General features: G+C 47.1%; 1 protein-coding gene across 2 annotated transcripts in view; it reads right to left on the bottom strand.

The window, feature by feature from the left end:
- The window catches only part of SNX8 (sorting nexin 8), a 947,621-nt gene that overhangs the window by 86,728 nt on the left and 833,052 nt on the right, over positions 1 to 27,841 (bottom strand). For both annotated transcript variants that reach the window (XM_069647618.1, XM_069647619.1), the window contains exon 10: positions 18,056 to 18,205. In XM_069647618.1, coding sequence (XP_069503719.1) covers positions 18,056 to 18,205 — 150 coding nt within the window. The remainder of the gene's footprint in view (positions 1 to 18,055; positions 18,206 to 27,841) is intronic.

Here is a 27,841-nt window from a genome sequence, read left to right as displayed (position 1 = left end):
CTTATGTTGTCTTACTTTTCTGATGTTGAGGAGATTAAGTCTGGCAGATGTTGAGGAGATTAAGTTCGACAGCAGTGGCAGATTTGGAGGTGAAGAGAGAGAAGTTGTGAGATGGGTCGAAGATGACAGCAAGGTTGCGAGTAGCAGTAATCAGGAGAGAAGACTAGAAGAGGGGGAGAGTAAAAGATAGCCTGTTTGGATGAGAAGTACAGAACGTCAGTCTTAGTGGAGTTGGGCATAAGCGAGCGAGATGCCATCCAGTATTTGATGGCGCAGAGATGGTTAGAAATGTTTGACCATAGCTTGTCAGATAAGGAATAAAAGTTGAAGATCTGAATGTCATCAGCAACAAGTTGATAGGAAAAGCCATAGGAGATCATCAAGGTGCCAAGAGTAGAGCACGGATCGAAATTACGATTGCATAAGCAGGAGCTAAAAGTAGCTCCTGGGTATCCATCATTATCTTGTGACCAGGAGCTAGTACATGGCGTTCCGCAAATTTAACTTTCATACAAGATGTAAACATATCTAGTTCATTATTTAGGACTCCTTGTGCTTTAAATGTAGTATAGATGTTTCCAAATGTTTGCTTAGAGATTATCCCAAATGCACAGAGTTAAATTCACATAGGTTTATTTGTTCAGCATCAGTTGGCCTGGCGATCCACAAGTAGCTCCTGCTAGATGTTCGTATTAAATAACCAGGGAGGCTCTTCTAGGCAACAAGCAGGAGCTAAATAGCTCCCAGCACCCCTCAATTTCAAACCCTGCAGAGGTAGAGAGAGTGGAGAGAAGTAGACCCAGTACTGACCCTTGGGGAACACCAACAGTAGGGGGGTGAGTGGGGAGGGTAAGAATGTTCCAGTACACATGGTAGTGTCCGAGGATGAGATATGAAGCAAACCAAGCCAGGGGCCTGTCCCGGATGCCTAGGATAGATGGAGTTGAGAGGTCAGAATGGTTTACGGTAGCGAAGGCAGCAGAGAAGTCGATAAGAATAAAGGAACAGTTAGCATGACGAATGGAAGAGATGTAATTGCTGAACTTGAGGAAAGCTCACACCGCATAGATCATAGTGCATAGATCAATACCAGACTGAAGAGGATCCCAGAGGTTGTGGGTGTCCAGGAGCTCAGTGAGTCAGTTGAAAACTCACCGCTCTAGGATTTGGGAATAGTGAGGTACAAGAGAGACAGCTTGAAAGTTGGCAGGGCAGTTAGGATCCAGGTCAGGTTTCTTAAGGATAGGGATGACAGTTGCCAACTTGCAGAATGATGGAAAAGTGGGATAGTCGAGAGAGGAGTTGAAGAGGGAAGTAAGCAGGGTCGGACTGGGACAAGAAAATGGCCCGTTCACCCAAAAAGAAGTGGCCCACCTCTCGCCTCAAAAAAGTGGCCCACCCCTCGCCTCACGACCCATGACCTCTGATGACATCACTGAAGTGATGTCATTTGACCCCACCCCAAAGTGACATCCCGGGAAGCGATGAAACACAACCTTTCACCCCTTGACAAAACAGGAAGTGGCATCAAATAGCATTGTTCCTAAATACACTAAATGCCTGAATCCAAGCAGATGTCCAAGGCCAAATGATATGTTATTGTATAGCACTTACGCTTAAGCTCTTTTTTTTATAGAACAAATATGCATACAATATCACCTAGCCTTTGTTGGTACTCATTTATCGACCCAAGAAGGATGAAAGGCTTTTTGAAAAAAGAAAGAAAATTGAAAAAAATAATCATTATTTTGATTATTTTTTTTTTTCCAAACCAGTCCAGGCATGGCCAGAAACCGGCCCCCCACTCCCCATGGACGATTTCGGCCCGGCCACGGGCCGAAAGGCCAATCCGACACTGGAAGTAAGCTATGGAACAACACTGGGAGCTATGAGTTTCACTATGTGTGGGGATAGAGGAGGGGCCCCCAACCTTTTGTAAACAAGGAGCAACATGTGTTTATCAAATGGAGTGGTGAGCAACATCTGTGCTTCGATATAACATCTGCGTTCTTTTGGTGGAAAAACTATTTCAACACAAGTTATACCTTAAAGAAACTAATAATGCTAAGAGGCTATGTTAATGTGCAGGAACTAACAGCCTTTAGCTTCATTTGACCCTAAGTTCGTGTTTACACAGAATGTTTATGAAATGAAGTGGCAAGCTGGACATTTGTAGAGACTGGAGGCCAGTGAAATTGTTCAAAAACTTGGCCGCACTTAACATCTTAACATTACTTAGTGCTTGGAGTTCTCCCATAAGAAAACTTAAGGACATTAGGTGGCAAATGTATTTGAATTAAGCACGTTCTGTGAATAGCCCCATTGTAACCTACTTAAATGCACCATTGGAATGTTTGGTTGATTTCAACATTTGCTGACCAGATTAAGTACCTTTTTCCGCTGGCAGCTCACCTACTAGTGTCATGCAACTTAGTGGCGCATCGACCGTAGAGTGGGTCTGGCCAGAAAAGTGAAGATTAATTGAGGGCGGTTTGTAACGTTAATTAGAGCAGCAGTTTTATGGTCTGCACTGGTATGGCCTATTTCTGGGCCTCGTGTATATGATATGATATATTTTATTTGTATCACGCTCGTACACAAGTGTTTCAGAGCGTGACAAGGCAAGGGAGGGTAAACAGGGGAGAACAAACAACGATCTTACTAGGCCCAGTGACATTGAGAACGTGCAAGTGCATGGGAAAGGGGAAAAAGTGCATGGAAAGGGGGTGAGTGGAAAGTGCAGAACAGAGGAGAACAGAAATAAATAATAATAAATAAAAGAAAAATAAATAGATAGTGCAGGCAATAAACAGGGGTAGTGCAGCCAGCAAGTGGCAAGTTCTGTGTTTATGGCAGCAGACTGGGTAAGTCTGTTAAGTGCATAAAAACAAGAAAATGTGGGTGGGGGACTGTATGGGTACAGCTACAGTCCTCCGTGCAAGGGGTGGCCAGGAGGCAGTGCAGGTGGGTGGCAGGGTGAGCAGGTACCTGGACACGGGACAGAGGGAGGCCAGGAGCACAGTGCCAGGAGAGAGCAGATCAACATGGGGAGTGAAGGCAGAAGCAAAGCGGAAGGTCTTGAGGTGCTTCCGGAACCGGAGATGGTGCTCCTCAAGTTTTAGAGTGGCAGGGAGGCTGTTCCAGAGGGAGGCCCCAGCCGAAGACAGATCTACCCCCAGCTCGTTTCTTAGAAAAACGACTGACCCTGAGGGAGTTAGAGGTAGAGGAGCGAAGAGCTCAAAAGGGGAGATATTTAGGGCCGGATAGCTGAAGATATTTTGGACCCAGGCCCCAGAAAGCTTTGTGGTCAATGCAGAGGGTTTTGAATTTGATCCTTGCATTCACTGGGAGCCAATGGAGAGATTTCAGAGCTGGAGAGTTACGATCCCAGGGCTTAAGGCCAAGGACAAGTCTCGCAGTCATGTTCTGGATTAGTTGCAGAGGGCGGAGAGTAGAGGCAGGTAGATTTAGAAAGAGGCTGTTACAATAGTCCAACCTAGAGAGAACCATAGCTTGGGAGACACTGAGTTTATGGGGGAAGGAGAGGAAAGGCAGAGTACCTCTGAGGAGGTGCAGTAGAAAGTTGGACTTTTTAGAGACATCGGAGATGTGGGCGGAGAAGGAAAGTGTGGAGTCAAAGATGACCCTGAGGTTCTTAGCCTCCCTCGCAGGTAGGGATAGGAGGGCGGTCAAGGGAGGCCGGCCAGAGAGCGAGGGCAAAGGATGGTGAAGGTGTGCCGATGAGGAGGATCAGTCTTGCTGGCATTTAGGCAAAGATCATTGGCAGCACACCAATCTTAAATGGCAGTAAGGCAGTCCGAGATGAGAGAGGGAGAGGAAGTGGCTGAGGGCAGCCTGAAAATGAGTTTGGTGTCATCAGTATAGCACTGTGAATTTGAGCAGAAAATGTCAATGCAGTGGGCCAGGTATTGGTTGAAAAGCCAGAGCGAGAGGTTAGACCCCTGGGGAACACCACAGGTAGAGAGGAAGGTAGATGATAGTAAGGACCCCAGTTGGACCTGGGAGGGTCGATCAGAGAAGAAAGAGGCCAGCCAGGCCAGAGCCTGGTCGGTGATATCCAGGTTATCACAAAGACGGTTGAGCAGGATGGTATGGTTGACCGTGTCTAAGGCAGAAGAGAGATAGAGTAGGATGAGGACAGAGGGAATATTTGAGTCCAGGTTTGAGAGCAGATCTTCACGGATGTTCAGGAGCAGATATTCATCACTGCTTTGCTAAGTAAGTAAGTCTATTTACATTGCCTGCCCACATCCCTCACCCCCACTATATATCTGCTCCTCCCTACCATTACTGAATGTTCTATCATACTCCTCGTTGCCTCACTGACAGGCGAAGCACTTTGACACCATAACCTATGGCAGGAGGCACTGTACAAATGCAAGATAACATAACATTAACCAAATAGTGTGAGGGCAACAATAGACTGTTACTTATATTTATTTAGCCCCATAACTTCTGCACAAGAGTGGTCGTTCTGGGATTCATCTCTTGTGATGGCTTAAGAATCATCTCCATCATCCTCATCCAGGCTCTTTGTGCACTTTAAACCTACCCATCCCACTTAAACCTTAGCCCATGCTGCTGATGCTTCAACAACTAATGGCATGGCAGGTCTGCCTTCCAGAGGAGGCTGTTTGTCTAGCTTTCCAGCACAGTCCTGACACAGGCTACATTGCCATTGCAGTCTCATTTGGGCAGTGCCTCCACCTTCTTGTACTCCACTCCATGGTCCAGAGCAATTGGAGAGGAACATTTTAGTGTGCTACGTGCAACATGTTGCTCCCAAGCTACACGTTGGGGGTCACTGGGATAGAGGGTCGGTGGAGGCCCATGAAGGGTTAGCACTGAGGAAAAGTTCAAGAATTTCATCAGGGTTAGTGGGGGTAAAGGAAGACATTGTTGCAGGAGAGGTGGTTAGAGGTGGTGGAGAAAGGTGAGCAGTTGGGGGGGGGGCAAGAATGTACTTTGGAAGGGTATTTTGGATGTTGGAAATGTTTGAAGCAAATTAGAGATAAACCGTTAGCAGAAAGAGTTGAGGAGATGGAGGAGTGTTTAGGAGGTGAGAGAATTGAGTTGAGAGATCGTTGGATTTGCCTAAGTCCACTTAGGTACACTTAGTACACTAGGTATACTTAACTATAAAACATTTTTCAAAGTACGTTTTTTCTGCACTCAGTTCATTTTCTTTAATATAATTCCAATGAATGTATAATTTTGTTTATTCTTTCCATTTAAGCCATTTAACGTTTTCTGCAAACACATTTTCTTTTATTTAATTTCCTCCAATTTCCTCTTTTATGATCATTTTCATTTATTTTGATATTTTCCAAAAAACAGATAGTTTGTGTAAGCCATTGTTTTGTGATTGCTATAAAAAACAAGGTATTCAGAAGAGATTTCCATTTTAAATGTTATTTATTACACTTTCATTTATCCTAGAAACAGATTTGTACAGTTTTCTATACAATTTTTCTCAGTATACACTGTAATTGATTTCTTTAATAGAAAGCCGATTTCCTTGTTACATTTTTTTTTAATTTCAAGTCCCACAAGTCCCAGCCCCTCGATCCTTGGCAAAAAATAATTGTACATGAAAAATGTTCTCCAAAGGTTGGTACTGGCTAGCAAAGCATGACAGACAGAGAGGGAGTGCCATTACAGGTTTTCAGGAAGCTCTATTTTTTTGTGGGTGAGCCATTACAATGTTTGAGAGTGCCGTTTCTCTAATTTCAGAGAGGCAATATTCTGTGAAGGAGAAACGTTACATTTTCTAAGGAAAAAGCATTTCTATGAGGTAGAGCCAGAACAAATTGTGTGACAGAGTGACTTTTCTGCAAGGCAAACATTATTTAGCAGTTTTAAAGGGAGCCACTTTTCTGTGAGCAAGGGCTATATAAAGAAATACATTTATAGACATCATCCTCTGCTTGCAAGTGGAAGGGCAACAAAAGAAAATGTTACACATGACAGAACAGGTGTATCAGAAAATTGCTAAAGGGCCGTCAACAAAAAGAAAAATAATGCTTTACAAGTGCTTGTAAAGATTTTGGAAGTGTAATAAGTCAACAGGGCATTTCGGTGACAACTGAGGTGTATTTAAATGAAAGGTCTTTGCCTAATAGTGCGGCAAGACAATTTGTAAACAAAGAAGGCGTTCTCAGTACTGACAAATCACACATGAAAAATGCAGCAATGTCTGAGGCCATAGTAGAGATGGAGGGAAAATCTTAATCTGCTCAGCCATCGAAATTAACAGTGACCTTTTGAAAGGGGAACAGGTGATATTGGGGACACTATGGAGGGATTGGACTCCGATGAAGATACTGCAGATGCTAAGAAAGTGAAACCCAATGTGTCGATTGATGAGAGAGAACAATAATGGGACGATGTTTCAATATTTTGAATCTGGAGGACTCCAAAGAAAATCACCAGTAGCCTGCCAAAAACACAAACGAATATAATTGCCCACTCAGAAAAACCTTGATATGATAGGTTATTTATAACGCGCTTAATACCCAAAGGTTTCTAAGCGCGGACCCGGGGATCTAACCTGTGGTGCTCCGTGTCTTGCTTCCAAGGTGAGCATGTTGCCCCTGAGCTATCCTCCCGAGACTAATCCCACCCTTTTCCAGGTCCAAGTACTAAACCTTGTACATGCAATGTTTGGAGCCCCTTTCAAATCAACCCTGAATATATTACTAGGGCAAACTATACTATTTGTAATCGGAAACTGAGTGATGGAAATTAGGCCGAGCAATTCCGTACAACTTTGCTTAAGAGCCATCCTCAACAAGATCTTCAACCCTATTTCTAGCCATCACAGGGTTGTGGGCATACAGCAATTGGGGTTAAAAATGAGAAGAACATTGACAGTACTTCCAGAAGGGCTGCATCTTCAAAACGAAGTAGAAGATCACTTCACCAGCAAACTAAGGCATATTAGAAAAGAGAACAGCCTATGCCAAAAACCACAGAACTCCTCCAGAAATCAACCAGTTGATAGTATATGCAACCATTCAGTGTTGATGAAAACAGTGGTTTTGGATCCCTTAATTATGTTTAACCTCTGCAATTGTATAACTAATATGTAGACCAGCTCCAGCACAGCAGATTAACATGTGCATCAATGCATATTGGGGGACCTTGTAGACTTCTATATCAAGAAATCTCCTTGAATGCTTTGCCTTAAAAATGCTCCCCCACCAGGAACACAGGCAGTGGTATGCAGCCATTCATTTGGAAAGAAAAACCAAAGGAAATAATGCAAATAGTATTTTAGATGGGCTTCAATATGTTATATGAGATTGGATGCATCTGATGAATCACATGGGAGTTTTGTGGTATCTGACAATGGGGCAAACATGGTCACCATTGTGAAAGGGCAGATTCCACCATGCTTCAGGTTTTGCCCATTGTTTGAATTTTGTTATACTCCACAACAATATGCTGCTAGATTTAAAACCATATTTTTCAACATAATCTGAGCAATTATCTATTCCTGCTCTAATTGACTATTTGTTCTGAACTCTCTTCCTCCAATACTCTTTCTGACGATTTTCATTCTGTTACTTTCTCTTCTTAGGATAGGCTATTCCTGTTGTCTCCTTCAGTAGCTAAGCACAGACCTCATTGGGCAACCAGCGTAATAAAGCTTCTTTGAATGTAGGTGGAAAGCAAATCCCCTGTGAATTTAATATAGACATTATTTACTGCCACCATTATAGATGCCAAAACAAATTATTTTCAGACTCATTTCATTTGAGGGTTCATCTCAGACAGCTTTGACAAGCCCTCCCACAATAGATCTTTCAGTGAACTCATCAATTAGTCCAAATGAGAGTGCGTCTTATTTGTTTAATATAGCTAAAGAGATCACCACCTCTCATATATGCTCTAGAGATTATGGGGTCTGGGCAGTATTTAAAAACATATCAACATTATACTTGGGGGTTCTCTCAATGTGGAAAGTGCAGTATTATCCAAAGACTTTGTAGATGCATTTAACCTCACGTACACACCTATAACTGCAATGTCATTGCTTCTGTTATCTGAAATTAACTTGTGCTAAAGTGAAATTAGATTCTGTGCTCTTGTAGCAGGCATATTTGGGCCCATTTCCCTTCTCAAAGTAAGAAGTGATTGCAAAGCGATGGTGCACAATGGTAAAACAAAGGGACCAATCATCCTGGAAACTGGTCATTACAGGATGATCACATTCTCAGGACGTAAGTCACGGTTTCACTGCTAGCCTCCCACCGACATCAACCTGCCCTAGGACACAAGCATTAAACCGACCTAAAATGCTGCAAAACCTGCAGAGACAACAACCAAAAATCCAAAACCTCGACGTTTCTGACATCTTACTTTCCCACCTGAACATGTGAGCCTGTAGAATGCCATCACTGCTACACTGTCAGAATCAACCACAATCTCCCAAATACTGGCAATCCCTGCCACCTTACTATGGCTTCCTTGCATACTTGTGGAGGTAGCGTTTATCGCCTGGCAGCACTGTTAGTTGAATGAGGTCAGACTACTGCCACCAGCTGCTCAAAGCGATACAGTGGAGAGAATAGCATCATCAGGAGGCAAGGGGTCTCAGTGGGTAGACATTGGTGTAATCGAGAAACAGCATCAAGCTTCAAAGCCCATACTAGCACAACACTGCACACCACATTGTTGCCGTGCATGCAACAGAGCAGTGCACATGACCACTTCCTCTTTTGAGATAGCTGAGAGAGACATCTAGGCCTCGTGTGTGTCTCATACCTCAATTACTTTGCACAAAACCTCTGGTACTACATACAGTTACCCCCCACAACAACATTTTACCTGCTAACATAATGCCTCTCCTGCCTTACATACTTTGCACAACACCTCAGACACTGAAATGCAGCTACCTCCCCCGGATAATATTCGGTCTAGCTGCACACATAATGTCTCACATTGTCTCTGTGCTACCTCTCCGCACCCACTCGCATGCCTGCTCAACATAGGTGTCTAGCAGGGACTTGGCCAACCCTACCTACCTCTGTTCTGGCAAAGTAAACACACACGCTATTTTCTCTCTAACTAATTTCCCATACCTGAATTTCGGTCCCCCAAGGGCGGTCAACCTACAGCGCGTTGAAACCATACCAATGGTGAAAGGAGCTATACAAATGCCCATTACAATACGATTTAAAATAAGGCCAGCCTTTCTCTTAATCCGCCTCCATTTTACAAACTACACTCTACATTTGTAGGTAAATCCTTTTCTCTTAGGAAAACATGTTTTTTTCTTTCATTCATGTTAATAGAAAGAAGAAAACGGGGACTGTTTCATTGGGGCTCATTGGCAGTTTTTCACTGGAAAAGAAAACCAAAATCTTACTGTAACTGGTACTTGTTCTGGCAAATTTACCACCAGATAACTAGTGTGGTGTTAGTGTAGTAATGTTGGTGTTAGTCCCCATTTTCAGAGTCCAAAGGCCAGCACAGTGATTGGGAAGGAAATACTGTGGTGGTAATTTTGCCTAAGGAAATTACTTAACTATTTGCTATTAAAGCACATGGAATGGAAAACCTTGAATTTGGCAGTGTGGTAAAAGTGGCAGTAATTCCCTTATCGTTGAAGAAAATGGTGCTAACAAAATTGCCAATATTTTTTTACCACACAGCTAAACCTATAATGAGCCCCAATAATTCTGTGCTCCAACAGCAAGATGCATTTTTTCTGTCATATGTCTTCATTTCAGAACACTGTTTTAAAAGCCACTTTTTCTGCTTTCAGTGTCTCTTACAAAGTCGAGCCAACTCAACACAGTTCAAATCAATTCCTTCCAATCAACGCACTAAGCTAATTTCTAATCAAAAATGCTTTAATCCAATTTCAAACCATAGAGACCTATTGGGCTGAGCGGTATAGTAGGGAAATCAAACATTTACCGGCTCAGCTCCATTCCACTTGCAAGACATCTCTACTGAAGCTCGAATAGATCAAGCTGAATCAAATTAATTTTTTTACTTGTTCGACCTGGCATTGGAGCACTTAAAGGCTCGCCCATCCTTAAAGAAAAGCCCAAGCCCAGATGGCTTCAAAGCCTAGTCTACAAAATGTACTAATCATCCTTACATTTTTACATAAGGTATTACAGATATGTAGATTTGTCGAGACCATGACACAGATGATCTGGCCCTATTACAGAAACCTCTCGCGCAGAATGGGGGTTAAACATATTGGAAAACATTTCATCTACAAGGGGACACAACAGTGGAACATGTTGCGGCTTCTTTTTGCCTTAGTAATGGAATATTTCACCACCAATATCAGACAGAGAAGGGAGACTCAAGGAGTTAAAATGGGGTTGATGCGAGCACAAGTTATGCTCATTTGCAAATGACAACCTGTAAGCCGGCTAAAACCGAAAGTCTCTCTCAAACCCCACATCTGAGGAGATTCAAGCCTTTTTTGGAGTATCCAGAGTTAAAGTAAATATGTGGGAACCCAAATTGTAGAACTCGATGCTCTCAGAAAAGAAATAGTTGGACCATTCAAATGGGCTAACAAATACTTGAAATATCAAAGGACCGGGCTTGTGAAATCCACTCGGCCAGTAGCATAGTCTAGTACATTTTAGCCAAGTCGACTACCATTTTCATGATACTCAATCCTGTGATAGATTGACCCTTCAGAAATGTTTGTATGCTCTATCCTGAGCTGCCCTGTAGAGAGCCCTGGGTAAAACCAAATGACCTAGAAGATAATATGTGGCAGTCTGCCATTCAGGTTGTCTTGGAGGATGGGCTCTGGAGCAGAACTGATGTGAACCAATAGGTCTGCCTGCCTCTGGGTTGACCTTCTGCGTTCTCGAAGAAGAGATTACAGCAGAGTGGTCACAGAGACCTGTAAGTAATTAGTACAAAAAAGGCATCCTTGTGGCCTAAAACTGGCATACTACAATAAAAATTTGACAATACACCAGTCAGTATGACATAATAAACCACATCAGACCACCCCCCACACCACATGTCCACATCCTGGCTGGATGAAGGTTTTGGCTGTGCTATCCAGGCCTGCACAAGATCAATTAGATTTTGGAAGCTTATTTTAACATTGCTAATTAGTCAGATAAATTATTCTATCAATTTATGTATATTTGGAGTTTATACGGTTGAGCCAATGTTGAGAAAGGGAAGCATTGAAGTGGGTTTGAAAAATAAACATATTGACTGTAAAAGAGCTGTTTGGTGGCCTTGTAGTGGTGAGGCGCTGATCTGGGAGAGGCAGATCATTGGCTCATTTATATTCAGTCAGAACCTCATTGTGAAGGGATCGAACCCTCAGTAATAGGACAAACTAACAAAACATGCAACGGCGAGATGGCTCTATTTGAATTGCTGCACCATAATAAGTTGTCCCTAGCGCTTATGTATGGCGCAAGCAGTTTTTGAATGATATTTGCATCAGATGACCTTGTTTGAAGACCACCTTAATTAACCATTTATAATCTGCATCTATTTGCGCACGGAATTAGATGAAGATAGCCTTGATAACGACGATCAAGTCGAAACACGTGTCAGCCGACATTGTGCTACAATAAAGAACTGTGCTGACAGACTCTTGAATGGTTTTACATATAAATATCATGTTTTGAATCGCCAGCATACTAAATTGTCAAGGGAAGAGCGAAGTGAACAAGTCATACCTGTACTAGTCATTTATATTCACAAATGGCCCTGCTCATCCATTTTCATTAGCGCAGATTGAGCCAACTGTGGGCAGCAGCCTGTAGCCCCTTGTACTGATTTTGTGCAAAACAAAAAGCACACATTAGTGAGCAGCTGCACTGTGTGGTACAAAGATTCCATTCAGTATTTAAATATATACATGCATTGTTAATGATATTGATATAATTCTGCATAAGATAGCAGCCACCCATATTCTTTATCTAACACCCTGCACTATTTAATGCTCCTTTGTTTACTAAGTCCACACACTAACTCACACTCCCCCTATCATGGGCCTCAGTTGATGGTCCATTGTGTAGGGGATTATTTATACTAATCTCAATTGATATCCTAGTTTTTAGACTTATTCTGACCCGAACTCGAACCAACAAGGAATTGCAAACTAAGTTTTCACCTAAACCTATTATAACCGTAATATTAGCATCAACCGAATGCAAGGTAAAACATGGGGAATCTGGTGCTCTCTGCGGTCTATAGGAAATGCTGCAACCTGTGCCAGGGGGGGGGAAGAAAATACTGAAAAAAAGATTTACAATGTTGGTAATGTTTTTTCACGCAGGATTTTGAAAATTGTTCAAGTCCTGAGGGATATTTGATTAGTAAATTCTTCATTACATACCAGGACAACTCTATTGGTCTACTAAATCAGATTTATTAAGACTTGCATACCTGGAGGGGGATTATATTCTACACAGATGGGGAGGATTGCCACCCTCAAAATTAATGTTCTCCTCCGCCTAGTGTATGCCTTCCTGACACACGTTTATGGCCTCCAGGATATATTTCGTACACCTTCAGATGGACCCTTCACATTTTACATGGCTTAGGAGGAAACCTTGCATTGATAAAAAAAATGTTTCAGATCGAGTTAGAATGGGGGCATTGGGATGCCCGATATACCCGTCTAGTTTAAAGCTACATAACAAACTAGAGGGTGAATGGATGCAATCTACCTCAGAGAAATTCAAGCTGCACATGGAACAGGCTGTGACAGGTGTGCACATTTTGGAAACACCCATGGTTACACCCAAGGAAGTGAGCCAACAGCCTTTGTGTCAATACTGTCGCTATAGTGACATCCTATAGGGGATTAAGTATAGGAGGTACCAACATTTTGTGTCCTTCCTCTCACCTCTTACACCAGGTATAGATGCACACACATGTACTAGATGGAAGGAGGAGTTATCAAATTGGGAGTTATGTTATGCAATGGCAATATGAAATTCTTCTTGGAGATGTGATGGGGGAAACAGTAGCGGCCAATACGGAACAAAACAGGAGGGAGGGGTATGAGTCTAATATCACACCGGCCCGTATAATGACAAGTTTAAGAGACACGCGGGAACAATTAAAAACCCAGACTACATGTCCCAGAATGCCCCACCAATCAACTATCACACCGGACAAAACAAATCTAAGAGACACGAGAGAAAATAAACTACATATCCCAGAATGCCCCAACGGAAGCATAATCAAAACAAAAGCCAGAAAATGGGAATAGAAATCAGACAAGTAAGACGAAAAACCACGTTTCCATATAATGGGGGTTCCGGGCAGGCGAGGGTTAAATACAAGGCGAACTCCGTGAAGTTGAAGCTGGGAGGAGGTAAATTAGCCTCAGGTGTAAGGAGCCCAGGGCTGGGAACGCCCAACGCTAATTGCTGGGGAGGAGACTCACCGGGGTTAAAAGCATCAGAAAACAGCTCAACTTTTCTCTCGTTTTGCAGGAGTGGAAGGAGGCTGACAGAGTGGTCTCGGAATGGTACGAGGACAGTACCCCATATCGGTGGGCGCATTAGAGGAAAAAGAAAATCTCACCGGAGTGTCCCATACCGGACCGGTAGTGAAATCAGACTGCACAGCAGATGAAGACGCCTGAGACACAACAGCGTAAAAAGGAAAGTTTGTTTATTTACTGAATTCCAGCCCGAGGCCAGTGTGGAACGGCTGGCTCCGAGAACCTGCAGCAGAGCTTGAACAAGAAGGCTCTGAACCATTCAAGCGTGTGGCGTGTGGCGTAAAAGCGCTCGAGTCCTGAATACATGATACTTTAAGAAGAGAACACAGGAATGGCAGCCTTTCTTTGTTCGAAAACAGCCGTTTGTACCTTGAGCTTCCTCAGCGTGTGGGAGTCCATCTCCACCGACCGTTGGGTGCTGGACGTCTTGGCCCGGGGCCACGCGCTCGAGTTTCAAAGAAGGTGTCCGCGCGTCGCCCCCGTGGCCAGGAAAGAACTTCACGTCCCTCAACTTCTCCTGGAGGTAAAGGCGATGCTCAGGAAGGGCGCCATCGAACTCGTCCCAAAGAGGCTTCGGGGCTCCGGAGTTTACTCGAGATACTTCCTCATGAAGAAGAAGACGACGGGGGGATGGCGCCCCATCCTGGACCTGCGACGTCTGAACAAGTTCATCAAGGCGCAAAAGTTCTGGATGGTCACCCTCCAGCACGTCCTGGGTCAGCTGGAGGAAGGAGACTTCCTGTCGTCGTTGGATTTGGAGGATGCCTACTTTCATATTCCCATCCTAAAGGGGCACCGAAAATTCCTCAGGTTTGTGGTCCAAGGGCGTCATTACCAGTTCAAAGCCCTCCCCTTCGGACTACGGTCGGCAACCAGGGTATTCACCAAGTGCCTCGCACCGGTGGTGGCGCAGCTGCGCCGCGAAGGGATCCACGTCTACCCCTACCTGGACGACTGGCTCATCCGAGCCAAGACGAGGGAGCTCGCCGTGGCTCACACGGCAAGGACCGTCCAACTTCTCACAGACTTGGGATTCTCCGTGAACTACGCCAAATCCCACCTGGTACCCGCGCAAGACGCTCTGTTTCTGGGAGCGAGGCTCAACACAGTGTCCCTTCTGGCCTCCCCGTCGGAGGAGAGGACCAGGACCATCCTGGGCGAGGTACAGCGGATGTTGGTGGCCGATGCGGCCAAGGTGAGGTCCATCAAGTCCCTCCTCGGAATGATGTCTTCCTGCATCTACCTCATTCCCATGTGCAGGCTCCGGATGCGCCCGTTGCAGGAGTTCCTGGACGCGCGCTGGATCCAAACGACGGGCAGCTTCGAGGAAAGGATCACACTCGACGAGAGTTTCCGACGAGCGATCCGGTGGTGGGGCACCCGCGCGCATCTGACGGCGGGCATGGACTTCCAGACCCCAGCCCACCAGGAGACAGTGACCACGGATGCCTCCCTGGAAGGGTGGGGAGCGCACACCGAAAATCTGCACGCAGGAGGCCTTTGGCTCCCGACGGAGAAATCCCTACATATCAACGTCCTGGAGCTCCGTGCAGTGTTTTGGGCCCTCAGGTCCTTCCTTCCGTCCCTCAAGGGCAAGGTGGTGAGGATCTTCACCGACAACACCACCACCATGTTTTACATCAGGAAACAGGGTGGAACCAGGTCCCCAGCACTGTCCAAGGAGGCGCAGGACCTGTGGCATTTGGCAGTCGCCCAAGGGATGTTTCTGGTGCCGTTTCATCTGGCAGGGATAAAAAACACCATCGCCGACTCACTCAGCAGGGAGCTGCGCTCGTGCCACGAGTGGGAACTACAGCAGGATCTAGTGGATCGCCTCTTCCGACGGTGGGGCACACCCCAGATCGACCTGTTCGCGACGGCGACGAACTCCAAGTGCCGGAGGTTCGCCAGCAGGTTTCCCCAGGCGAGGAGCATGGGCGATGCTTTCTCGTTCCCCTGGGAAGGCCTGTTCCTCTACGCGTTCCCTCCTTTGCCACTGCTAATCCGGCTCGTCAACCAGCTCAAGAGGTCACGGTGCAGGATGATCCTCGTCGCACCTGCGTGGCCGAGGCAGATATGGTTCCCGGACCTTCTGGACTTGTCAGCGTCCCCGCCAATCAAGCTGCCGGTGGACGCGGATCTGCTCTCCAGGGAAGGAGGCGCCATCCTCCACCACGACCCGAAATCGCTGAACTTGCAGGCCTGGCTCCTGCAGCGCTAGAGTTTGGAGGATACGACATACCGGCCGACTGCAGAGAGGTTCTTGCAAAGGCCAGGGCGTCCTCGACTCTTAAATGCTACGGACAAAAATGGAAGAGGTTTTCTGTCTGGTGCCACGCACAGAAGATTAACCCTCTACGGATTACGGCTCCCCAGGTACTGCCGTACCTGCTGACGCTGGCCAAAGCTGGACTGGCACACGCGTCCATCAAGATTCATCTTGCTGCGATCTCCCGATACACCAGAACCACGGGCCGGTCGTCCCTGTGGTCTCATCGTCTGGTGAAAGAGTTCATGAAGGGACTGTTCAGATCGTTCCCGCCGGTGAAGGCGCCGGCCCCGGCGTGGGAGCTCAACGTGGTGCTGACCAAGCTCATGAGACCTCCGTTCGAGCCTCTGCACTCGGCCCCGTTGAAGTTTCTGTCGTGGAAAACAGCGTTTCTTGTGGCCATCACCTCCGCACGACGGGTGGGAGAGATCCAGGCACTTTCCTGCAAGGCCCCGTACTTGACTTTTCACGACACGAGGGTAGTGCTCAGGACGCACCCCTCCTTCATGCCCAATGTACCGTCGGACTTCCATCTCAACGAACCCTTGGTGTTGCCTGTGTTCTTCCCGTCGCCTTCGTCGCCGGCTGAGAGGACTTTGCACTCGCTGGATGTGGCTAGAGCGCTGAAGTTCTACGTGGACCGCACGAAGTGTTTTCGGAAGACGTCACAACTCTTTGTGAACTTTGGACCTGTCAATCAGGGGAAGGCTCTCTCGAAGGCTTCCATTTCCAGATGGCTCTCCGGCTGTATCATGTACTGTCATCGGTTGGCAAACCGACCGCTGCCTGGCCGTCCGAGAGCCCATTCCACCAGAGCGATCGCAGCTACCACGGCGTTCCTTCCTAGTGTGGCCCTGCTGGACATATGCAGGGCTGCTACGTGGAGGTCAACGCACACCTTCACGAAATTCTACTGCGTCGATCGGGATTCCAGGGAGGAGTCCAGGGTCGGCCAAGCAGTGCTGCGCAACCTGTTCGCCTGAGGTGAGCCTGGTGAGGAGGTAAGATGCTTAATGTTGAGTTTGATGTAATGCTTAATGTTGAGCCTTTGCCACCTCCCGTGGTTGTGCATGTGTGTACTGCTATGTACTCTTTATTCAAGAGCATGTGAATCCATGCCAGACCCCATGCTGGAGAAGGAACAAGTTACTTACCTGTAACTGTTGTTCTCCAGCATGGGTCTGGCATGGATTCACATGCGAACCCTCCCGCCTACCCCTCTGCGGCTCTTCACTTGGTCATACTGCCACTTCACGTGCTTCCAAATCTGAAGATGGCTGCCAGAGGCGGTGCTTAGGTAGAGGGCAGTCATTGGCTGTGGTCAGTATGACGCAGAGACCAGTGATTGGTTACTACTACGAAAGACAGATCAGAAACGAAACTGATACTGGTTTTTTCTTTACCGAGGATTCCCAGCCTGACGACGGGGAATATTCATGAGCATGTGAATCCATGCCAGACCCATGCTGGAGAACAACAGTTACAGGTAAGTAACTTGTTCCTTAAGCCCTAGATGTTCAGTACAAACTTGTATATAGATAGGTACTGCTCATTAGGAAGAATTCCTAAACAATACTCAAATAGGTCAGAAATGGGCTAGAGAGGCTGTGGGAATCTTACTACCATATCTGGTGGTGTGGGGCCAGCGCTTTGCAAGTACTGGATGGAAACTGGACCAATATCATGGACCTGCTGGGCTTCCCAATCCCAGAAGAACAGACTTACTTTCTCTTTGGCTATCAATCTGAATAGAACACTGCATTCGGTATCCCAGTCTCTAGTGTGGCTTGCAAACTACTTATTGCAGCAGAGGGATGTATATCCTCAACTATGGGAGAAACTGGAAATGCCAATTAATGTGAGGTGGCAGATCAATGTGTGTCAATTTTTGAGAATGGAGAAAATTACCAGTTCCTTTCTTTTCTAAGCTACCAGGTTACATTTCCTAAAACTAATCTCAAAATCCCAGACTTGTGTGTCTCAAGAATAGCAGAGCTCTGGGATTGTTCTACATGTAGTAGTTCCGTTGCATGAGCTTCTAGTATTCTATGTTCTATGCTTTAAGGACAGGGCTCTGCTATTGTAAAACACAAGAGGGAAAGGAGAGGAGGCAAGTGTGTCTGAGGCACTAGATGCAGATATTTTTGCACAATAATACACACACTAAAAGTCATTTAGGATAATATCGCTTTGGTGATTTAACAACATGTGGTTTAAGAAGAGGAGCAGTACATGCTTGGAGATATTTCATGCTTTATAAATATCAATAAAAAACAAGATGAAGAAACAGTGCTCACCTCCTTGTGGCCTTGGATCTGAGAGTTCACAAAAGCCCCCAAGATGTGGGAGGTGAGAGGTAAGTAGATGTGGATCAACTGCGTCTCCTGATGCAGGCAGAAGAGGGAGAAGTAGTTCCGCAACTCCATAGTCAAGATGGCATTCTCTTGCTGAGAAGAAAAACACATGTGGAAAGTTAACACATTGTACGGACTGAGACAGAGGAACAAGTTACTCTCTTACCTGGTAACGATCTTTCGATGGGATGGTCCGAAGACATATTCCATATCTATGACAGTAATCACCACAGCTGTGCTGCTTCGGAAAATCTTTTTCGGCGTCTGTGTCCTGCGTCGATGACGTTGATACGCCGTCCTCGAGAAACTCCTCTGACGGCTGACGTCACCAGATGTTATAAGTAGGACGCACGTAGCCTCAGTTGTAGTTTTTTCCCAGAACAATCTTCTGGCAGTATGACCACAGAAAGCCTTGCGGAAATGTAAGCTGCAATTGCATAAGAAATTCTGTAGCGGGGAAGGTAGGGAGGGAGCGATATGGAATACATCGTCGGACCATCCCATCGAAAGAATGTTACCAGGTAAGAGAGTAACTTGTTCTTCGAGGGGATTGGGTCCTCCAACGTATTCCATATCTATGACAGACTCCCAAAGCAGTACCAACGTAAGGAGGAGGGAAAATAATTTAGAATATACAAATTTAGAATGACCAATCAAATTGCAGAGTAAAGGACCGCCTTGCCAAAGGCCAGATCCTGCCCCCGGATAGAATCGAGGGAGTAGTGACGTACAAAAGTATGGACCGAAGCCCAGGTGGCTGCATCATAGATGTTACAAATAGGAACACCCCTCTGTAGGGCAGTAGAGGCAGCCATACCCCTGGTAGAATGGGCCCGTAAGCCTACCGAAGGGTCCTTGCCCGCCAAGCGATAACATTGGAAAGATGATCCATCAAGACGAAGTCTGCTTAGTAAACAGCTTGTCCCACGTGCCTTCCAGCATAACCAATAAAGAGTTGATCGTCCACTCTGACCCGGAACATGCGGGAAATGTAGAAGCTTAAAGCTCTCCTAGGATCCAGCCTATAGAGCCTCTCCTCTTCCTTACCAGAATGTGAAGGAGGATAAAATGCCGGAAGAATAACCTTCTGGCTTAAATGAAATTCCGACACCACCTTCAGAAGAAAGGAAGGACAAACTCTAAGGACAACCCTGTCCTTATGAAACATAGTGAAAGGTGGCTCAACTGAAAGTGCCTGTAACTCACCCACTCTGCGAGCAGAAGTGACAGCAACTAAAAACACAGTTTTAAGTGTGAACAGTCTCAAAGGACAAGAATTCAAAGGCTCAAAAGGAGGACCCATTAGAAACTTGAGAACAAGGTTCAGAACCCATCCGGGCACCTGGAAAGGTGACAGAGGGAACACAGTGAGCCCCTTCAGAAACAGAGAAATCAAAGGGATTTTAAAATAAGAACACTCCTCAGACGAGCGCTTAAATATAGACAGCGCCGCCAGGTAACCTTTAATGTTACCCACTTGTAGGCCCATGTGGGCCAAAGAAAGCAAAAAAGACAGAACGACAGGAATGTCACATGAAAAATGTTCCACATTCTGAACCCTGCACCAGTCGCAGAACTTCCTCCAACGACAACGGTACAGGGACAGGGACTTTGTTGCTGGTCGTCTGGCCGAAAGCAACACCTCCATCACGTCTTCAGGGAGGTCCCAATCCTTATACCTCAACCTTTCAGAAGCCAAGCGTGAAGGTTGAGGGATCTGACCTCTGGATGGAGAACCTGACCCCCCCCTCCCGTGAGAGCAGATCGTCTCGGTAGGGAAGACATGGAGGGCAGATAGACAAGTCCAGAAGGTCCGGGTACCACGTCCACCGGGCCCATGCCAGAGCAATGAGGATCATCCGGGACCTGAAACTCTGTAACCTCCTCAGCACTTGCGGAATGACGGGGACTGGAGGGAACGCCTACAGCAGCGGGAAGGACCACTCCACCACAAACGCGTCTCCTAAGGCTCCGTTTGGAGGAAATTCCCGCGAGCAGAACCTTTCGCACTTCCGGTTGACACTGGAGGCGAAGAGATCCACTTGAGGTGTCCCCCAAATGGCGAAGATCTCCAGGAGAATCTCCTGAGCCAGCTCCCACTCGTGAGAGATCGTGCTCTGTCTGCTCAGAGCGTCTGCCGTCTTGTTTTCTTCTCCGGCCAGATGAACTGCCGAGATCGAAATTTCCTGCTGGATGGCCCAGAACCAGAGCTGCATCGCCTCCCTGCACAGAGGAAGTGACCCTGCCCCCCCCCCCTTTTTGTTGAGGTAGTGCATGGCCACAGTGTTGTCCGTCAGAATCAGGACATTCTTTCCTCGCACAGTCAGCAGAAAAGCCTTCAGGGCAAGCCTGACGGCCCGCAGCTCCAACAGATTGATATGGAGTCTGGACTCCGACGGAGACCAACGACCACTGACTGTCAACTCATTGAGCTCCCCATCCCGTGAGGGATGCGTCCGTCACGATCGTCACCTCCGGCCAGGGTAGCCAAAAAGGAGCCCCCTTCATCAGTTCATCGGATTGCCTTTGACGGCCCACCACAGAAGGTCCTGGGCAACCGAGGACGGCACCTGAACAGGGTCTGACATCCTGCCGGAGGACTGAGACCACTGGAGCTTGAGTGCCCATCTCATCCGCAACCTGGCCTCTGGCACCAGAAGAATGCAGGATGCCATGAGGCTGAGCAATCTCAAGAACTCGAACATAGGGAGACTCTGGGCATGTTGAAACTTTAGCACCATCTGCTGAATGTGATGAGCCCTCACATGGGGAGGATAACACTGCCCCAGGGATGTGTCGAGCACTGCACCGATGTACTGGAGCCTCTGAGTTGGTGTCAAATGGGACTTCAAGTTGAAGGAGAAGCCCAGCTTGTGGAGGGAGTGGCAGGTGACTGACAGATGATCCAGGACTTGCTCGGGAGAGCGCGCCCTGATCAACCAATCATCCAGGTTGGGGTAGACGTGAATCCCCCCTTTCCTGAGATGCGCTGTCACCTCTACCATGAGCTTGTTGAAGACCCTCGGGCGGAGGTCAATCCGAACGGCAGGACCAGAAACTGAAGATGCGACTCGCCAACCGCAAACCTCAGGTACTTCTTGTGCTTGGGATGGATCGGCACATGAAAATAAGCGTCCTTGAGGTCGAGAGACACCAATCAGTCCTGAAGTTGAAGGGCCTGGAGGACTTGAGAGAGAGTAACCATCTTGAACTTGTCCTTCCTGAGGAGTTTGTTCAAACGGTGCAAGTTCATGATGGGTCTCAATCCCCAGTCTCTCTTCTAAATCAAAAAATAAGGGGAATACCATCCCTTGTTCCTCTCCGCTACAGGCACCAACCAGTTCTATGGGCCTTTCTCCAGCAGGGATTGAATTTCCTGCGCAAGGAGCGGATCCGGACTCTTCAAAGAGAGATTCCCTGGTGGATTGTCGTGAGGCCTCTGCCGGAAAGGAAGACAGTAGCCATGGGCTATGATCTCCTGAACCCACACATCTGAAGTAATGGCACGCCATTCTACAAGATGCTGTGCCAGCCTTCCTCCAACCGGCGAAGCATGGGCCTCATGTCTGAGCAGAAGCGGCTGCGGCGTTGCCTGAGGGCAACGAGGCAACTGCTCGCGCAGCCTTGGCACCTCGAGTACCTTGTTTTCCACCTCTGGCACTCCTACGGTTGCCCCTTTGACTTGCAGCTCCTCTCGCTTTACTAAAGGAAGAGTAATAACTAAAGGAACCTCCCCTCCACTGCTGTCCCCTAGGACGAAAAGGCAGAGGTTGGCAGACTGCTGCGCCCAACGATTTCGCTGCAGCTTTGGAGGTCTGCAACCTCTCAAGGCTCTCGTCAGATTTGCTGCCAAAAAGATGTTCACCATCAAAGGGCATGTTGAGGAGCCTGGCTTGCACATCAGCAGCAAAGCCCGACTTCCTCAACCACGCAAACCTGCGTATCACGGTGCTCGCCGCCATGGACCGGCTGACACAGTCTGACATGTCCAAACCCGACTGAACGGACTCACACATGGCATCCTTGCCATCCTGAATAATAGCAAGAAAACCATCCCGAACGTCCCCTTCGGGAATATTTTCAGCTGCTAATGAAATACAGTTCCACAGAGTGTGCGTGAAACGTGACAAGGCACATACAGAGTTGGCCGCCTGAAGAGCCTTACCCCCTGAAGAACACTTTCTTCGCCCAGTCATCAAAACGCTTGTCGTCCCTATCAGGAGGGATGGTAGGATTCGACGCCTGCTTTGCTGGGGCCGTAGCCGCCTGCACCACCAAACTCTCCGGAGTAGGGTGCGTGGTCAGGTAGCAGGGGTCACTACTGGCTGGGCGGTATTTTCGCGGCAAATACTTGCCCACTGCCGGGAGACTCTCCGGAGTAGTCCAAGCCGCTGCCACCCTTCTTTGCAGAGCCATATAGAATGGCAGTACCGGGTCAGTGGGTGGACCTTGGTCGAGGATATCCGTCAGGTCATCCTGCACAAAATCAACTGGGGGCGCCGACCACCCCAAGTAGTCCGTGACCCTCGACATAAGGCGCTGGTACGATGACTCGGCATGGGTGCTAGGCTCAGGCCTAGAGAACTCCACCTCCGGAGAGGTGTCCAGACCACTGGCGTCATGCAGTGACTGACGCAAGTCCTCAATCTGACTATGACCAGAAAGAACCTCATCTGGCACCGTGTCCGGAACCAACCCATCTTCAGAACCCTCTTCCACCTCGGTAATATACTCCATAGGCTGGAAAGGGGGCAAAGAATACGGGAGAAAGACATGTTTTGCCTTAGCCAGAACCTTCCTAGGGGGTTCCCCCGTGCCACGGGGTACCTCCGACACCACAGCCTCGAAAGGCGCTGAGGGCGTCGAGTGAAACGGCGTCGACAACATCGACGGCTTCGACACAGGCCTCGAGGGTGTAGCCCCGAGCGCGTCCTTCGACAGCCTGGGCGCCGATGGCGTCGACTACTTCCTCTTGGGCGAAGCCTCGATAGAGTCCGTCGACTACCTCGGCGTCGGCGTCTTCTTCGAAGACTTCACAGGTGCACACGGGCTCGAGCGCGTCGAGGACCGGGACCTGGAACGGGCATGACTGGAACGATTCCCCGTATCCGAGCGGGACCTCTCCCGCGAATCGTGCCGACCACCCGAGCCTGAAGGCGTACGAGCAGTGTCTCCAGTATGGTCACGACCGACCCCTCTCGGAGGCGCGGACGGACCGGAGCCCTGCGATACAAGAATCGACAACATTTTCTTCCCGAAGGAAGCCCATTCCTCCGGAGAGGAACGCTTGGTGGGATAAGAAACCCGCACATGGGCGGAGTCCTCGGACGGGGAAGGCGACCGATGATGGCGCTTCTGTGAGTGCCTCGAAGAGGCAGAGGAGTGGCGGGACCCACTCCGGGACCGAGACCCCCTAGACGTACGCCTACGATGCAGAGAGTCGCCCCTCGAATCGTCTGTTGAAAGCCCAGTGGACCTCGCCTTCCGGGGCTTGGACACCTTACCGAGCAACAGTTTCTTCTTATATTCCCGCAGGGCCTTGGACGTAAGCGATTGGCAGTCGACACAATCATCCGTGTCGTGGGCCTCCCCGAGGCACCAGAGGCAGGCGTTGTGCGAGTCCGTCACCGACATCTTGGACCCGCAGTCCCCACACTTCTTGAAGCCCGGACGCGGGGTGGAAGAAGAGGAAGACATCCCCACAATACTTCACAAACGAACAGGTTTGAAGAACCGAAAGAACAGAAACTCCAAAGAGTCGAGGCGCGCCGAGATCTCCGAAGCGAACAAGTTCGCGGAAAAAACAGAATTGAGGCTAAGGGCGTTGTGCGTCCTACTTATAACATCTGGTGATGCCGGAGGAGGTTCTCGAGGACGGCGTATCGACATCATTGACACAGGACGCAGAAAGATTTTCCGAAGCAGCACAGCTGTGGTGATTACTGTCATAGATATGGAATACGGAGGACCCAATCCCCTCGAATAATACTTTTAGGCTGGCTTTAAGACAGTTTGTTCTGGAGGAAGGTCCATAAATGATCCCAATAACACTGAACTCAAAACACCTTACAGCTACTGAAACCTAGCACTGGAGCAGAAGACTTCACCAGACAATAGAATATCACATGTTTCCAGGAAACTTGGATGACAGCTGAGATCACTATACAAGTGTATGCCTACTATACTATAACCAAGCGGTAGACCTTCTCTGTGGGTCAATCTCTCAATCAATGCCTCAATATTCAATATATCAGGCTATCCTGGCCTACAGGAAGTTAAACTACACCTTGAAAATGGCAATTGTTTCTTAAGCTTTATTATCTATAATAGAGCCTGCAGGTGTTAGGGTGACACCACCTCTAAATAGATATGTGCTTCAATTAAAGAATGGATGAAAATTTGGAGAAGGATTCCCACATTATAACTTGTCGGTGTTCCCAATATTCAGTTGGACCCCTTCCACAAAACATCAGCATAGCACAGGAGGACGAGGTTTGGGATATGCCGGACCTTGTAGCCTGCTGTCGGAAGAGACACCATCCAAAGGCTTTCCCACTGGCGCGAATATGGCTCTCTTTAGGCCTGAGGGCTTGCAACTGCAGGTTAACTGGGGATCACCCTGCAGCCAAAACAGTTGTCAGTTGCAATAGAACAAGCCACATTGCTTATATCCTTTTAAACCTGCCTGCTTGGCATCTTGCCCAAGATTTTTCAGTTATCCCCAGAACTGATAGTAGCCATCAACCACTCCATCCAAAGCAAATGGCCCTATTGAACTCCCAAAATGACAATGTACACAAATAAAGCAAAGATAATTGGTTAATTTAAACAAGTGGGCACTCAAATATAGCAATAAAATGGGAGACAATGGAGAAAAAACATATTGAGCCAAATTTCCAGGGAAGCTCTCCCATTCCTAGAAAGAACCTTTGTAGACCTCAGAAATTCCAATAAAGATTTGTTAACATTGTTAGAAAAAATGGTGGTGTAAATGCAGCTGAGCAGAGCACTCATAGGTAATACCGTAAGAACTACACAATGGTTCAACAAAGAATACAAACTTGCTAAAAGACATCTATCAAAAGGTAAATAAATAAAATGGGGGAAAGTGCATAGGAGATCCAAGCAGCCATGCAAGAGTTCTGGGAAGTCCTTCTGGATTCCATTAATAAAGGAAACTATGTTAAAATTTGAAAATTGGTTACAGTAGGAAAAAAATACAGAGCCACAAGCTCCAGGCTAACATCACAGAAACAAGTGGCTGGAGCAGTTTGAGGCACAATCATGAATCCAGAAAGCCCTTTGCCCAGCATCCAAACTATCCTGCCATGAACAGGGGCCCTCCAACTCTTCTCTACACTATTCAAGAGATACATAGAGCCATATTAGCCCAACAAAATACTATGGCTGCACGTCTGGACAAATTGCTGCAGGACTTCTTAAAACGGAACCTACTACACTGGCACCCACAGTGTCTAAATCTTGGACACTGGAGGAAATTGTCCTCATTGATTTAAATTTTTTTTTTTTAAAATTCAAAAATAAAATAAATCGCACCAAATCTTGTTTGGATGTTACTGGCAAGATTTATGCAAGGCTTATAATCAGCAGATTAGACGAATGGGTGGCCCTACACAACGTTATCAACTTGCAGAAGGGCTTTTGCTAGTAAACAAGCACCATCGATTAGGGCTTTAGGCTGTTTATGCTAATACAGAAATATGTTGTCTTGCCGAAAATGAGGGAAGCAATGGAAAGCTTTGAGGAAATTGAACTTACCTCTAACTCTCTTCTTTGCTATAAAGGTATTTATTACACATGAACAACAAAGCAGTTGTCAGGTGGGGGACTCGTGGTGAGGTGACTGCCCCCCTCGAAGTACAAAGAGGCATAGGTTTGCGTCTTAGCCCTATTGATTTTTTGTATCCATATCAATAAGGTGGTGGATCGTGTGATGCCCACACTGACGAACGCCCCCAGGCTGTGGCCAGATAGGCACACCTTGCTCCTGTTTGCAGATGACACAGTTTGGTTACCTCTTACTCCTTCAGATAATAAAACACAACTAACTGCATTCTGTGACTTCTGCACAGGGGGGGGGGGGGGCTTGCAATAAATCAGAAGACAACAAAAGCAATTGTCAGTTCTCTGTGTGGAGTCAGAAATGAAAGTTGGACACCGGTTTGCCATGTTTTTGGTTAAAGACTTATTAAAATAAAAGGGTTGGGAAAAGGCCTCCGACACTGCTCCAAGAGAAAATCCCCTACCTAAACCAAAAATGAAGGCTCCGTCTGTATCAGGATGTCAAATCAAAACTGTCTGGTGTCTAATGTTCTATCCTAACCCTCGCACTACAAACTATACTAAAAGGTGAAAGGGGAGAATCTCTTCAACCTTGGAAGGTTCAGAAAAAGGTGTTCATAAAGAATAAATGATTCAAACAAAAGTTCCTCAGAGAAGAGGATTCTTGGTTCCAGAAGGAAGTCCCCTTCCCCTGGATTCCCTCTTGCTCTTTGAGGCTTTTTCCACAACACAGTTCTTTGGGCCTCGCTACGTCAACTACCACACTTGTAGACAAAACTGTTTGGTTTCACAATCTTGGTTTCTTCTTTCTTGTTGGATACACTCCTTTCCAATTGCCTGGAATATATGCTCCTGCCAGGACTTCTGATTCACATACTTGAAATTGACTGGTGTACTCTCCTGCCAAGACATCTGTTTCTCATACACTCTGGATCTTTTCCCGCTCCCACCCTCTCTCTGTTCCTTAAGTATTTACAGTTTGCACAGCAACACACTGGGAGAGGGGTTCATTGAAATTTAAATTTGCCCTTATTAATGTGTCCATACTGTGTCTCCGTAATTTGGTTTTCATATATTTGCACTCAGCATGCTCGCTTCTTTTTGTTCGCCAGTCCTTCACGGCCTGCTTCTTCTCGATTCCAGTAAGCAGAATGCTGCTCTTCTCTGTTTGCGAATGCCCAGGAGTCCCAGAAGTCCCTCATCGGCGTATAGCATTCCTGCGGCAGATCTTTAATTTGCAGCTTTCTTCGCCGTCTGCAAGTCGCTTGGCTTGTCCACGCTAGTTCCTGCCTACCGGTTCCCCGCTCCACGTAGTGAGGATCAGTTCTCACTCGCCAGAGCAGTATCTTAATGTCTCCCGGTTTGGGCTGCTTACATTTCCCGGGCACAGGTGTGTGCAGGGAAACACTAGAACAGTCATTGAGCTTGTGATCTCTTTTGCTCCATTCTTTCTTCTTCGTCTCAGTATTTTGAGGATTAGGGACAATTGACTTACAAAGTGGAACAAGCATAAAAAGGTTTTGATGGCAAGTTAGTTTTATTTGATGAATAAGTGGAATAGTCAAAGGGGATTCCATCAGATTATAAGAGGGGGTTCCCTGTTCTTAATAGGAAAAGGAGGAGATGCACGAGAATAGGCCATGAGGGTTTCAGACAGGGGGAGGGTATTTTCAAGGAAAAGTGGGGGATAACATGTCTCACCCAATGGAGCCATAACACCACCCTGGAGGCTGTCTTCTGCCATGTGGTTCTCCCTCATATAGCGTCCCCCAAGTTCAGGATCAGGTAGCGGCGGCCGTCCACCCGGGCCACATGGGAGGAGGTTACCGCCAGGGATTCGGTCATGACTCCATCAGAGTGATCACATCTCCTTTGGGGGAAATATCCCTGAAGTCCATAGCAATTCAAGGCACATACATACAGCAA

Source organism: Ambystoma mexicanum, chromosome 2q (genome assembly GCF_040938575.1).
Source record: "Ambystoma mexicanum isolate Mex_15411 chromosome 2q, UKY_AmexF1_1, whole genome shotgun sequence".
Classification (NCBI taxonomy): Eukaryota; Metazoa; Chordata; class Amphibia; order Caudata; family Ambystomatidae; genus Ambystoma; species Ambystoma mexicanum.
Note: the sequence above shows the minus strand (reverse complement) of the source record. Positions and strands in the feature narration are given on the sequence as shown.